The sequence below is a fragment of the Schistocerca nitens genome, chromosome 1 (assembly GCF_023898315.1).
Source record: "Schistocerca nitens isolate TAMUIC-IGC-003100 chromosome 1, iqSchNite1.1, whole genome shotgun sequence".
Lineage (NCBI taxonomy): Eukaryota > Metazoa > Arthropoda > Insecta > Orthoptera > Acrididae > Schistocerca > Schistocerca nitens.
In genome coordinates this window covers 395,131,696-395,147,460 of record NC_064614.1, presented here as the reverse complement: position 1 = coordinate 395,147,460, position 15,765 = coordinate 395,131,696, and the positions used below count along the sequence as shown (strand labels likewise).

The 15,765-nt window shown below is 40.5% G+C and overlaps 1 protein-coding gene across 1 annotated transcript in view; it reads left to right on the top strand.

The window, feature by feature from the left end:
• Window positions 1-15,765, top strand: part of LOC126249437 (nucleosome-remodeling factor subunit NURF301) — a 320,790-nt gene that overhangs the window by 12,491 nt on the left and 292,534 nt on the right. The window contains exon 2 of the mRNA XM_049951093.1: window positions 13,032-13,192. Within this exon, the coding sequence (XP_049807050.1) occupies window positions 13,032-13,192 (161 nt within the window). The remainder of the gene's footprint in view (window positions 1-13,031; window positions 13,193-15,765) is intronic.

Genomic DNA, 15,765 nt, shown 5'->3' with positions numbered 1-15,765 from the left:
TGGGATGCTAAACTATCATCTTTCTCCCTTCCTTTTTTTCAAGAGAGAGACCATAGAAGAGTGGGACAAGCTTGAGCAACAATTACTCAACCAACTTATCGACAACAGGCGAAGGAGGATCCAGGCACATTGCAGTGCGTGATGTGGAGCATCATGACTATCAGTTTTATCCCGTAGCTGAATCTGATTTCCAGATGTGCACTTTTCAACTGATTGCCATCTTCCTGATCATTTTGCTTTTTCCCCTACTGGAGATCTTTTTGAGAGTGAGGGCGGGGGGGAGTCAGAAGGCTTAGTCTTTCATTTCCTACTTCCCTTGAATTGTAGTGTACTCGCATGTGCAGATATGCTTGAGATATAGAACTTCCATTGAATGGTTCTCTTGCCCCCCTCCCTCCCCCATTTACAGTGACTTCCAAGGTGCAAGTAAAATATCTAGTATGGTGTCCTGCTAGTTACTTCTGTGATCTCCGGGAAGAATAAAGCTGGAACATGTAACCACCTTCTCTGTTGAAACTGAATTTATGTTTAGAATTCCATGGTCTCTTAGATGTTCCTTCTATAAATATTAGATTGCTAATCAACCACTTGTACTGTTAAAAGTTTATATTTTTGCTATAGTAGTCTTTTGCAACAGAGTTCCCTCATTTGTTGTAGAAATGTAGGTTATTTTTGGTCTTTACTTTTATAGTTCTTCCTGTTTCACCTACCACTTTACTACAGTTGGATGTCATCTCTTTAGTAGGTCAAAGAAAGTAAAATTTTATGGAACTTGAAAATTATATCCCGTATCATCAGAGTATACAGGTGTTAAGATGGCAAAGTAACAGATGTTGAGCAGCAGTGATTTCCTTTCAATCACAGGACAATTAATATTAATTTCCAACGCAATTGCAGCCTCGAATGTAGCTGTTAGACAGTGTAATCAAAACATACTGTGTGGCAATAATATCGTTTTCGGGATCAAATAAACATACATTACATTTGTTAACACAGTGTGTGGACAGCCCATAGTAATCTTTAGTGGTGGCCATTCTGGCATTTTGTATTTTACAGCATGTTAACGCTGTTTGTTTCCCTCATGGCAGATAAGCCTATCACCTTCTAGTCTAAGGTAAACTGCAAACTATTCTACCCATTAATCAAGATTTTATGTTCACAATCGTTGGTTTTGTCAGTTCAGTCAGATCACCACCTTGCAACCTTACCTAGACCTCGGTCTACCATACCGATCATGCTGTCATTGTAACTATATTTCATGTACTGTGTGCAACACTGGTGATTATCTAACATCACCAGTGACAGTAGTAGGTATACAGAGCTGGTGTTTGGTATCAGCTTGGGGAAATTATAACATTGCAACATGTCAGCTCATTTCCAAGAGTGAAGAAAGGGGAGGCTCTGCAAGAGCAGTCTAATTGATGGGCACTACATCTTACAGCATTCGCTGCTTAAAATTGTTGGTCCATTACAGATGCAAGATATGTTCAAGAACAGATATTTAGTCTTTGTTGCCTTCAAAACATTCTCTTCTTCTATTCACACTCATCCAGTGATGCTCTTGTAGTTTGGGATAGTGTCATTTGGAATCTTCTTCAGTGCCTACGGTGGCTTTCTATTAATATCATCAGTGGTGTCGAAACAACATTCTTGCAGCTCTGTGAGTTTAATTTCGCGAACAAGAAAGTATAACGCAGAGAAAGTTCAAAGAGTTGTGTAGTACGGGGTGGACATCTGATTTTTGGGACAAAACGCATAAAGTGACAAAATTGAGTTGAGAGACAGTGTCGTAATGAAGGAAACATAGTTGTCTTACTACAGCTAGGGTCTCTCCTTGTAAATGTTCACAAGCAGCCTTTTCAGAATGCTTGGATAGTATTGACAGTTGATCATGTATATTGGGACAAAGATTTTAGATGCACGATTCCATTGATTCAGTGTAGTTACTTGAGAGTCATGTCAGATACAGTGCTCACACAAGCACATCACTATGACACTTTGTTGTTACATAAATATAAATGATTGGCTGTTTTTAATGTGCCTGAGATATTACCACGTAGAATTTAGTATTGAATACTATGCAAGAGAGCTGGATGCTCATTAAGATCAAGCATTTTACAATGAAAGGGTGTTTATTGAGAACTGCCTGTATCAGCAGAGACTGCTCTTATTTATAAATACATAGATTGTTTTGCAAAGTACAGTATTCTATAAGTAATTAAACCCAATAAAGGCCAGAAAACAAAAATCATAAATAATTGCAAGAGGTAGGAATCAAACCCTTCCTCCCCACGCACACACACACACACACACACACACACACACACACACACACACACACAGAGACACAAACTAACTAACTGTCTGTATGCAAACTGCTTCCTGAGGACAGCTTCTTTGTACTATTGTCACTATTAACAAGTGATGTAGAATTCAGTATGGGACAAAGTAGCACTTAAATAATAATTCTTCCACACAACTGTGAAAGTCCATATTATGTCATGTAGATTGTAACTTATAGTGTTGTAACATCCACAGTCATTGTCCTGGGCTTTTGCCATTAGTACACTGGTCAGTATTCTTGCATCTTCATTTTTGATGATAAGTTTTTTTGAAGTAATCATCATCATCATCATCATCATTAGGTTCAAAATGCAATGAGGAAAAATGCAATGAAACCTTTAGTGACTTGCTTTACTGTGATGTACGTGAATGTCATCACTGGCAGTATTGTATCTTTGTGCCCAATCTCTAAGTCCATTATCAACATAAATTGAAAGCACATATACCAACGTCTAATTAAAACATTCCGTTAAGCCTTGTGCCTGCGGGTAGTATGCTGTTGTCATCCTATGCGTGATGTTTCCATTGTGAATTATTTCTTACACCGGTCTTGCCTGAAATTTTTCAACAATTGGAAATAACTACTTGTGGTGGTTCATGCTTCAAAATTTTATCTTCTACAAAAAATCTGGCAATTTCTAGACCTGTGGCATGAGTTACCGCCTTTGCAACAGTGTAGTAAGAGTGGTAAGCAGAGCACACTACTATCCATTTTTTCCTTTTGTTGACACGAGAACCTCCCCAAAATGTCAATTCCAATGTGGTGGAGAGTAGCAACTGTAGGAAGAATTGTTACCTATTGTCTGGTGGTAACTGAGGTATATACTTTTGTAATTGGCATTTTCTGCAGTGTCTGTCAGGTTGCTAGAGACCTGGTGAGTGATACTTGCTTCTTATTCTCTCAGGTAACTTGATGTCAGAGTGTCGTGAAACTACTTCTGTATGGCTGGTTGTAGATGAGTTGGGATGATTAGTAATTATTTGCATCCCATTTGGTAGTCATTGAGTAATTCTTCCCAGATTTGGAAACCACTCTGGAGATGTAGCAATCTGTCTTTGCAGAACCTTTCTGGGTTTGCACTAGAACGGCAACTATCCTCTAACCATTAGTGTCAGTGTGTAGTTTTATCTTAGCAATCTCATTATAAAGTGCTTGAATGTGCCTTCTTAAGGATTCAAAAAGGTGTGCCATCTCCCTAGTGAAGTTTTGTTGTAGTGGCCTTACCTTGCAACAGACCGAGCGAGGTGGCACAGTGGTTAGACACTGGACTCGCATTCGGGAGGACGACGGTTCAATCCCGCGTCCGGCCATCCTGATTTAGGTTTTCTGTGATTTCCCTAAATCACTCCAGGCAAATGCCGGGATGATTCCTTTGAAAGGGCACGGCCGACTTCGTTCCCCATCCTTCCCTAATCCGATGAGACCAATGACCTCGCTGTCTGGTCTCCTTTCCCAAACAACCCAACCCCAACCAACCTTGCAACTGATATTCTTTATTAAGTGTCCCTAGCAGGCATACATTCCAAGAGTGCCCTTCACATCACATGCCATGGAGCTGGATAATTTGTTACAGCTCTGTCTTTTTCTGGAAAAGGAAAGAGTCTGTTTTCTGTTTCCAGTAAATTTTCCCCGTCAAGATTTTTGTCAGAGAGGCGCAGAATACTCGCTAATGTTGCAAACTCAGTCAATCCAGGACTGGGTAGTAGAATCCACCTGTGTGTGGTCAGGAAATACATTGTAACAAGAGTCTCTTCCAGTGGTTCTGAGCTGATCTTTCTATCTCAAACCCTAAGGAATGAGCTGCAGCAGTGGTCGACAGCTCTCTTTATCCGTCTGTGATTGTTATGTTCGTCGTTGGCCTGTATGAGGGGCATGCAATAAGTAATGCAACATATTTTTTTCCTTGGCCAATTTTGGTTGGGGGGAGGGGGAGGGCAATTCGGAATCTGCTGTGGGATATTGTGGAATAAATTGCTGCTTCAGAGCCTATAGTTTCATGAAGTACTGATGGTGACGGTGCTTTACATACCCTTCAAAATGGCATATGTAATGGAGGTGTTTTCCGAGCAGAGAGCTGTCATTGAGGGTTTTTTTTGTTTTTTTTTTTGTTTTTCTTTCCCCCCCCCCCCCCCCTTCTATATATAAAACCAGACCATCTCAGATATTAATAGATACTTGCAAAATGTTTTCAAAGACATGGCAGTGAACAAAAGCACAATGAGTCATTGTACAAGGTGTCTATTGTCATTGCAACAAGACTGTGCAAACCTGTCTGATGTCATGCATGCTGGCCGGCCACACACAGCTGTGACTCCTGCAATGTTGGAATGTGCGGACACTCTCTTTCAGGGTAACTGATGGGTCACAATCAAACACCTCACTGCACATCTGGATGTCTGTTGGCAGTGCTGACACACTTGCCAACAGTTGGGATACTCAAAGGCATGTGCTCACTGGGTTCTATAAAAATGCAAATGGACTTCTCCTTCTCCATAATGACACAAGGCCTCACACAAGTCTGTGCACCCAAGTGGAGCTCGCGAAACTTCATCAGATGGTTCTTCCTCATTTGCCATACAGCTTTGAACTCGCACCTTTTGACTTCCATCTGCTTGGCCCAGTGAAGGATGTACTCAATGGGAAGCACTCATGGATGTTGTGGACAAATTTGATGCAGCAAGACATTGGCTCTGACATCGGCCAATAGGGTGGTACCATGCAGGACTAAGGCTGTTTCATTTAACAAAGATTGTGTTGAAAAATAGGATTTTGTAGCAAAAAGAGTGGGGAATAATATGATGTATTGGAATCCTGAATAAAACCAACCTGAAAAAAAATGTGTTACATCACATATTGAAGGCCTCCTGTAGATTTCTTTTATGTGACTGAGTATATTATTTTACTTGAATACAGTTTCACGGTTAAACTGAGCAACTGGACAGTTGACTGAAACTCATCCATTTTTAGTCATCTGTTTTTTAGTGTGGAACAAGTATCTCCTCAGTGGTAGACAGCCCAGAGCAACCTTTGTTGGAGTAGTTTTGTCAATATGTAACTAAAGTGTTCCACAGTTTGTCAGTGCTTGTGATGCCCACAAGAAGTCCCATATTAAGATAACACTGGATCATTAATGTTTATTCCACAATACACGTTCCTGTTGGCTGGATGTATTTTCCATTTGCAACCTTCAGTACAATGGCCTTCAATACTTGAAACACAGTCTTACCCAACAAGTGACGATAAGAAGCCAATATCACGGAGATGACACCACAGAATTGACTAGTGCCATGACAGGTTTGTCCTTGATTATGACATCAATGTGACTGATCACCTTGTATAGTTTTCCTTGTTTTGGCAGCTGGGCTAGTGGCTGGAACTTCTGAATGGCGATGGAGGGCTATAATAGTGTGTTGGACAGGGGTGTGATGATGGGCTTAGTCCAGCAGATTGACAGTAGCCATCAACAGTTGCCTTGCATGCATAGAATGGTCCTGTTGTTGGCATCTTGTGGCATAATAGTTACCAAACACTCTTCTTCTTTCTTTACAGTAGCATACTGTATGCTCAGGGCTTGCACAGTGGGAGCATGCTGATAATTGTTTTCTATTCTTCAAATGTCAGCCTTTTTGTGTGTTGTTAAGCCTGATGTTGTCTGACATTTGCTGCATATTTCCAGGGTTACCGACTTCATTCTTATAGTGATTGATAGCAATGATCGACAAATCTCTTCTTGAATTAACACTGCTACCTCATCCTGTCAGGGTTTTCAATTCAATGCCGGTACTTCCAGCTGTGTAGGTGTGACATTAATAGGTGTCTAAACCCACATCTCTCTTCCCTCACTTTGCATATTAGTGGTGTAAGGTCCTGACAGTCTTCCATGACTGCCATTGTTATGATTTTGGAAATCTGTCAAACATCTTTCAGCATACTCTTTTTCTGGTATATTGCTTCAATGAGCTGGCACCACTTCATGAAATCCTCTGTTGCGGTGACAGTCTTCAAAAGAAGTGCCTTACCCCATCTCATCCATTAGGCTTTAAAATTTGTCAGCCTATCATTTTTAGTTTCATTGTATGACACAGTGCCTAAACACTGTATATTCAAACTATGTTGTCTCCCCTTGATATTTGTTTCGGTTCTTCAGTTGTTTTTCAGCTGCGCAGATTTGCTGCTGTTGGTCCCCAAATGTCTTTTCTTTCTTTCTTATTTTTCCCACTTAAATTTTTTCATAGATCTTGACCTTATCCTTATTGTTTTCAAACAAGTGCTAGACTCTACCACCTGAGTAAAAGTAGACATTGGCAAGACATAGCATGTCATCCCAACTGTTTTATTTAACTTCATGGTTGAATCCTTTTAGGTTTTTCATTGGATCCTGGACAGTGTCTCCCAAAACATGCTGGATGCCTGATGCATATCTGAATCATGAATGCTTCTTATATCCATTAAGGAATTTAATATTTGTATTTTGGTGCCGACCTCAGGGAAGATCAGTTTGGATTCCGTAGAAATGTTGGGACACGTGAGGCAGTTCAAGACCTACGACTTATCTTAGAAGATAGATTAAGGGAAGGCAAACCTACTTTTCTAGCATTTGTAGACTCAGTAAGCTTTTGACAATGTTGACTGGAATACTCTATTTCAAATTCTGAAGGTGACAGGGGTCAAATATAGGGAGCAAAAGGCTATTTACAATTTGTACAGAAACCAGATTGCAGTTATAAGAGTTGAGGGGCATGAAAGGGAAGCAGTGGTTGAGAAGGGAGTGAGACAGGGTTGTAGCCTATTCCGATGTTATTCAATCTGCATATTGAGCAAGCAGTAAAAGAAACAAAAGAAAAATTTGGAGGAGGAATTAAAATCCATGGAGAAGAAATAAGAACTTAGTGGTTTGCCTACGACATGGTAATTGTCAGAGACCTGAAAGAGCAGCTGAATGGACTGGACATTGTCTTGAAAGGAGGATATAAGCAAAACGAGGATAATGGATTGTAGCCAAATTAAGTCAGGTGATGCGGAGGAAATTAGATTAGGAAGTAACACTTAAAGTAGTAGATGAGTTTTGCTATTTGGGAAGCAAAATAACGTATGATGGTCAAACTTGGAGGATATAAAATGTAGACTGGCAATGGCAAGAAAAGTGTTTCTTAAGAAGAGAAATTTGAAAAAAATCAAGTATAGATTTAAGGGTCAGGAAGAGTTTTCTGAAGGTATTTATATGGAGTGTAGCCATGTACTCAAGGGAAACATGGATGATAAATAGTTTAGACTAGAAGACAATGGAAGCTTTTGAAATGTGGTGCTACAGAAGAATGCTTAAGATTATATGGGTAGATTACATAACTGATGAGAGCCCCACGGGATTAGCTGAGCGGTCTAAGGCGCTGCAGTCATGGACTGTATGGCTGGTCCCGGCCGAGGTTCGAGTCCTCCCTCGGGCATGGGTGTGTGTGTTTGTCTTTAGTATAATTTAGATTAAGTAGTGTGTAAGCTTAGGGACTGATGACCTTAACAATTAAGTCCCATAATATTTCACACACATTTGAACATTTTTGAATTGATGAGAAGGTATTGAATAGAATTGGGGAGGAGAGAAATTTGTGGCACAACCTGACTACAAGAAGGGATCAGTTGGTAGGACACATTATGAGACATCAAGGGGTGAAGGGTGACCAATTTAGTACTAGAGGGAAATGTGTGTGTGTGTGTGTGGGGAGGGGGCGGGGGAGGCAAAAATTGTAGAGGGAGAACAAGAGACGAATACAGTAAGCAGATTCAGATGGATATAGGTTGCAGTAGTTACTTGGAGATGAAGGGGCTCGAACAGTATTGAGTAGCATGGAGAGCTGCATCAAACCAGTCTCTGGACTGAAGACAACAACAACAACATTCTGGTGCCAGCCAGCGAAGGTGACTGACAGCCTTATTGGAGCCATGACAGTGTTGATGTCTGTAGTACCTGGCATCTCCACAAAGCTATGTCCATAGGGTCTGGAATCGGAGGACTGATTGTGAGAGCAGGTCCAAAAAAAGATGTAACATTCCACACTGAAAGCATGTTTATTGAGCACGAATGAAAGTACAATGTAACCAAACTGCCTTATCTCAGCAGTGTGTGACCCTATTTTATACATGTATAGAATGTTCTGGCAAATTAAAGTGTTTGATAAGTAAGTACATGCCAGAAATCAGGAGTGTTAAAGCATAAATAATTTCAAAAGGTGAGACACATACTGGTACCTACACCTTGCAGCCATAGCATAAACCACTATATTACAAAATCCATACTGATATTTGAGTAATTCTACTGTGCTTTTATACTACAGTCAAAATGATTATTTCTCTTTTGCGACAGCACTTTTTTTGTCATATACAGGGTGATCCATTGATCGTGACTGAGCCAAATATCACACAAACGAAAAAACTACAAAGAACGAAACGCGTTTAGCTTGAAGGGGGAAACCAGATGGCGCTATGGTTGGCCCGCTAGATGGCGCTGCCATAGGTCAAACGGATATCAACTGCATTTTTTTAAATAGAAACCCCCATTTGTTATTACATATTCATGTAGTATGTAAAGAAATATGAATGTTTTAGTTGGACCACTTTTCTCACTTTGTGATAGATGGCGCTGTAATAGTCACAAACATATAAGTACGTGGTATCACGTAACATTCCGCCAGTGTGGACGGTATTTGCTTCGTGATACCTGTGTTACAATGGACCGTTTACCAACTGCGGAAAGGGTCGATATTGTGTTGATGTATGGCTATTGTGATCAAAATGCCCAATGGGCTTGTGCTATGTATGCTGCTCGGTATCCTGGAGGACATCATCCAAGTGTCCAGACCGTTCGCCGAATAGTTACATTATTTAAGGAAACAGGAAGTGTTCAGCCACATGTGAAACGTCAACCACGACCTGCAACAAACGATGATGCCCAAGTAGGTGTTTTAGCTGCTGTCGCGGCTAATCCGCACATCAGCAGCAGACAAATTGGGCGAGAAACGGGAATCTCAAAAATGTCGGTGTTGAGAATGCTACATCAACAGCGATTGTACCCGTACCATATTTCTATGTACCAGGAATTGCATGACGACGACTTAGAACGTTGTGTGCTGTTCTGCCACTGGGCATAAGAGAAATTAAGGGACGATGACAGATTGTTTTTGCACACGTTCTATTTAGCGACGAAGCGTCATTCACCAACAGCGGTAACGTAAACTGGCATAACATGCACTGTTGGGCAACGGAAAATCCATGATGGCTGCGACAAGTGGAACATCAGCGACCTTGGTGGGTTAATGTATGGTGTGGCATTATGGGAGGAAGGATAATTGGCCTCCATTTTATCGATGGCAATCTAAATGGTACAATGTATACTGATTTCCTACGTAATGTTCTACCGGTGTTACTACAAGATGTTTCACTGCATGACAGAATGGCGATGTACTTCCAACATGATGGATGTCCGGCACATAGCCCGCATGAGGTTGAAGCTGTATTGAACAGCATATTTCATGATTGCTCTTCGAAGCACCATACCATGGCCCGCACGCTCACCGGATCTGACGTCCCCGGATTTCTTTCTGTGGGGAAAGTTGAAGGATATTTGCTATCGTGATCCACCGACAATGCCTGACAACATATGTCAGCACATTGTCAGTGCATGTGCGAACATTACGGAAGGCAAACTATTTGCTGTTGAGAGGAATGTCGTTACACGTATTGCCAAATGAGTTGAGGTTGACAGATATCATTTTGAGCATTTATTGCATTAATGTGGTATTTATAGGTAATCACGCTGTAATAGCATGATTTCTCAGAAATGATAAGTTCACAAAGGTACATGTATCACATTGGAACAACCGAAATAAAATGTTCAACCGTACCTACATTCTCTATTTTAATTTAAAAACTACCTGTACCAACTGTTTGTCTAAAATTGTGAGCCATATGTTTGTGACTATTACAGCACCATCTATCACAAAGCGAAAAAAGTGGCCCAACTAAAACATTCATATTTCTTTACGTACTACACGAATATGTAATAAAAAATGGGGGTTCCTATTTAAAAAAATCGCAGTTGGTATCTGTCTGACCTATGGCAGTGCCACCTAGCAGGCCAAACATAGCGCCATCTGGTTTCCCCCTTCAAGCTAGACAAGTTTCGTTCTTTGTAGTTTTTTCGTTTGACGCTTATTGCGTGAGATATTTGGCCCGGTCACAATCAATGGACACCCTGTATATGACACACACACACACACACACACACACACACACACACACATTGATAAATCATTGTATAACCAATAATACTTTATTTTGTCAGGAATTTCCTTCCGGAAAACTTATCTCTGGTGGAGGATTCTAGGAACTGTATGAAGGGAACTGCATACAGTGCTCTAGTGCTGACTTATTCTGGAATACTTCTGAATACTGGTTGTACTTGTTGGCAAATGTCAAGGGAATGTAGTGGCATACTAGTATACTTAAGATACTAATACTATTTGTAGAAGAATGGAAAAACTGCCAACAGCCAACTTGAGGGAAGGTCAGTTTGGATTCCAGAGAAATTCAGGAACACAAGAGGCAATACTAACTGTACTACTTAGAAGATAAACAGAAGGAAGACAAACCTACATTTATAGAATTTATATATTTAGAGGAAGCTTTTGACACTTATTGAAATTCTAAAGGTAGCATGGATAAAATACAGGGGATGAAAAGTGATCTACAACTTTTCTGAAATTAGAGTGCAGTTATAAGAGTCAAAGGGCAGCGACAGTACAGAAGAGAGTGAGGCAGGGATGCAGCCTCTCCCAATGTTATTCAGTCTGTACATTGCACAAGCAGTTGAAGGAAACCGAGTAGAAATTTAGAAAGGAAATCAAAGTTCAAAAAGGTGTAAAGGCTTTGAAGTCACCCCTCCCTGCCCCTGCTGGCCTTAATCTTTGCCATTCCCTGTTGTACACTAGCATATCCCCTTTCCTGCTTCCACTCCAACCCTAACACACTTTGACCTCACTAGCACACCCGTGAAGCCTTTCCTCTTCTCTACTGCTCTCCATTTTGCCCTCCCCCTTCCGAACATAACCTACGATGCTGCACCTAGAAGCCCACTCTCATTCCGCACTACCATGTTCCTGCATACTTCCAAGGGCAGCAGCAGTAGCATCTTCCCCCACCCCATTGTTGCCATTCCTCTCTTTTCCCAATCCCTGCCACTTCTGTATCCTTACTACCGACCCCAACAAAGATTGCTGCTCAACTCGGATGCAGTCACAGTCGAACATCGTTTAGGGGTGTGTGTGTGTGTGTGTGTGTGTGTGTGTGTGTGTGTGTGCGTGTGTGAGAGAGAGAGGGAGAGGGAGAGGGAGGGGGGGGGTGTCTACATATTGTGAAGGACTCAGTCTCAAAGCTGAATAATATTGAGCAATATATATAGCAGTATTCTTCACTATGCCTGTCTGCCATTCAGCCTCTCCTCCATGTGGTGAGTTTCAGTCCATCTGTTTCATGTTGTTGTTATACAGAGCTATAGATGTAGATGTTGCCCTACAGCTTTATGAAACAGTAATGTGGACGAGTGTGTGATTGTCTCAGCTCTGTGGATTTTAATGTCAACTTTCAAAGCGGAGCTGCTACCTTTCTTCAAATAGCTCTTTGGCTATGGGCAGCAACATATTTAAGAATGATTGAAACAGCAAGTTCATTGTTATTTGTCACAATTCATTTTATATTTGGTTATGTGTCATCAGTAGTGGAAACAAAATAAAATATTTGTGACTGTAACAGTAAACTTGCTGTTTCAATCAGTATCAATAACAATTATGGTAAAGCATAAACCTATTGCTTCTCAGCCTATAGCGGAGATGTTGAGTCACAGATAGGCGCAACAAAAAGACTGTCGGAAAGTAAGCTTTCAGTCAACAAGGACTTTATCGAAAATATATACACACACACACACACACACACACACACACACACACACAGATAATCACAGTCTCTGGTAGCAGAAGCCAGTTTCAGGCTTCAGCTGCCAGAGTCTGTGGTCATGTGTGTGTGTGTTTTCGATGAAGTCATTGTCGGCCAAACTTACAGTCTTTTTGTTGTGCCTGCCTGTGACTAAGCATCTCCAGTATATGGTGAATAGCAACTATCCTTTTCATAATATTGTTACATTCCATCCTAGACTTTCCATTTTTTGGTAACCTAAGTAATCACAATTTATTGTAGTGTAAGCTAAGATGATGATATATTTCACAGGTCACCACATAGTGCATGGTACTAAACAGCATATATTACGCATAAGTGGTTCGTTATGTGGGGTCTGAGTCATGAAGGAAGTCTTGGATTGAATTGAATTAAGATAATATAATGTGGTTTGGAGTGCCTTTTAATTATATCTCTTTAACCAGGTTGATGCACTTTTTTAGCCAGTGTGTAGTTGCAGTGGTTCTTCTATAACATGTACCATTTGAAGCCTTTTTCATGTCATTTTAACTGTGGAAAGAAAAAATCGTGTATATTTAGGAATCTTATGTTTTTGCAAACTCATATAATCTCTTGAATAAAGTCTGAATGAAAAAAAAAATTGTTTGTGTTGTGAAGCAATGGAATGAAAAAAGGAGTATGCGTATCTGAAGATGCCTCTATGTTCGTGTATTTTCTTAAATTCCAGGCAATATCCATTACGATGATCACTGCAGAATTTGTCACCGGCTGGGGGATTTGCTTTGTTGTGAAACATGTCCAGCTGTATATCATCTGGACTGCATTGATCCACCAATGGAAGATATTCCAGAGGAAGACTGGCAGTGTGGCGTATGCAGGGCACACAAGGTATAAGCTGCATCATATTAAACTTTTAAGGACACAGTGAAATGTCTCTTGTAAGTGAACATCTCTAACATTTCATTCAGATTTTAACAGAGACATTTGTAGCAGTAATCCATTTGAATGACATGTCACTTCATCACTTGCCAATATATTAAGTTACTTACGTAATTAATGTTTCCAAAGTGGTATTTTCGCAGGCTTAAATGTGATGATGTCAAGCTGCTTCACGAAAAGGAGATAAAACATCAGCAAAGAATTACCACCCCATATTCTTATTGCCATTATTTCAAAATTTTTGAAGAGATTGCACATAATAACTTAATACAGTAGCAAATATTTTAGATTTCAAAAAGGGCTATCAACTGGACAGACCACACTGTCCAGCTGAAAAGTTGTGACACCGATTATATTCCTGATGTATAAGTGATATCAGCACAGTAATTACGGTGGCAGCTTGAACTAACAACTGTAAAAAGCAGTTGTGCATTCAACCAATCAGTTGTGAGCAGCCAGTGTTAAGTAGCAAATGTGAGGCCTTAGTATGTCAGTGTTGTCAGGTCACAAATCGCAATGGAGCAACATCTCTAAACTAAGTGATCAAGACATACCCCAGAATGTTTGAAAGAGAGGAAAATGTGTGCAAAGTTTGATCTGTATACCTTGACTCCCAAACAAAAATGACAACATATGTATGCCTGCTGTGACAAATGTGTACAATTCCTTTTTGGTAAAAATATCATAGGTGACAAGACTTGGTATTATCAATAAGAACCTACTACAAAACGACGCAGCCCAGAATTTCACCTGAATGGTTAACACTTTGATGACATAACTGATATTTAAGCCAGTGTGAAGTGCCAGTTGAACCTCATCCCAAACAATGAGTTTTCTGACAGTTTCACATGATTGTAAGAATGTTCTGCGTGTTGTGTTCAAGTGGGGACAGATCATGTAGAAGAATACCTGAAGCATTAAAACCATTATCTCAACTTTCCTCTATTTTTTTTATTAATCCAGTCTCAAACTTTTATGGCTGATGAAGTATATCTATCTTGGTGGATGATATATTAGAATCAATAAATCAGAAATGAGTACCAGTGGCAACTTTTTGTGACTTGGTATAAGCTTTCAGTTGTTGAATCAGGAGATCCCCATGCCCAAATGAAAATACCATGGATTTGTAGACATGGCAGCTTAATGCATTTTATCTCATCTGCATGACAGAAAGCAGAGTGTTCAGTTGCAAATAAGCATTCAGAATTTGAAGCTATTGAACATTTTGTACCACAGGTTCTATTTCAGTTTCTCTGTTGTTTTTATTTTGCGTAAATGATCTTCCTTTGCACTGTTAGAAGATACTAATCTTGTTTTTGCCAAATAATTTAAGTATAGGAAAATAAGTAGTTCATGTCCAATAACTGAAAGGGCACAGATAATGAAATATTTGAAAATGTAAAGGTATGGGTTTAGGATAAATGACTTATCATTACATTTGACAAGGCTCAGTTCATACAATTCAGTACTTTTCATAGAACTCCACAAGATATGAAAATAGTATCTTTGAACTATGAAATACAATAAGTAGAAAATGATAAGGTCCTGGAGCCACCGATAGATAGCATCTCAAATTTCATGCCTTTCAGTCTGATAACATTCATGCTCAATGAATGGCACATACATTCAGTTATGTGTTTTTCCACCAATGTCCACTTCATATTTTTCCACCATCCACCCTACTTCCAAATTTTCGACTCCACAGTTGACATTCCTTTATGTCTGCCGTCTGTTAATATTCCTGATAGCACTGCGTGATTGCCATCTTGAGATGTTGGGTACTCTGCCAGATATCACCATCATTCATGCATGATATTTCGACACCATGACTCATTGTCATCATCAGGTGCTATCCGAGACTGCTTATTGAGTGGAATGGGTCTGGTATTTATAACTACTGCCTTCTCCTTCCACAGTCTGTTCCAGGCATTCCATTTACAGTCCCCGCCTGCTAGCAGCATTCTTAGGCATCAACTCTTTGGATGGTGTGCCTATCCACACGCTGGTGTTCAGTTTTAGATCCTGTGCAGTTCTAGGTGTTCCCTCTGTTGTCCACTCCCAATAGAAGTGTCCTGTGAAGTTCCACCTTTTGATCCAGTGTGCCTGGTGCTCTATCTGGGGTTCGTTCCTCATGTCCACACCCTCAGAACAATAGGGGGTTGTGAAGAAGAACTGAGGATGTGGACGTGGATAATGAGCCCCAGACAGAGCACCAGGCACGCCAGACCAAAGATGGAACTTCACAGGTTGCCTCTAGTAGGAGTGGACCTCGAGGGGAACACCTAGAACCACACTTGACTGAAAACGGAAAACCAGAAGCAGGCGAGTGGACTAGACCATAGATGAAACACAAGCCCTCAGTCTGGTACCTAAGAGTGTTTCTAGCAGGAGTGGACCACAGATGAGACACCTGGAACAACAACGGACTGAAAATGGAATACCAGTGCGTGGCAAGGGTCACCAGACCAAAGGGGGAATGACTAGTGATGCTGTTAATGGGCATGGACAGCAAATCGAATGCT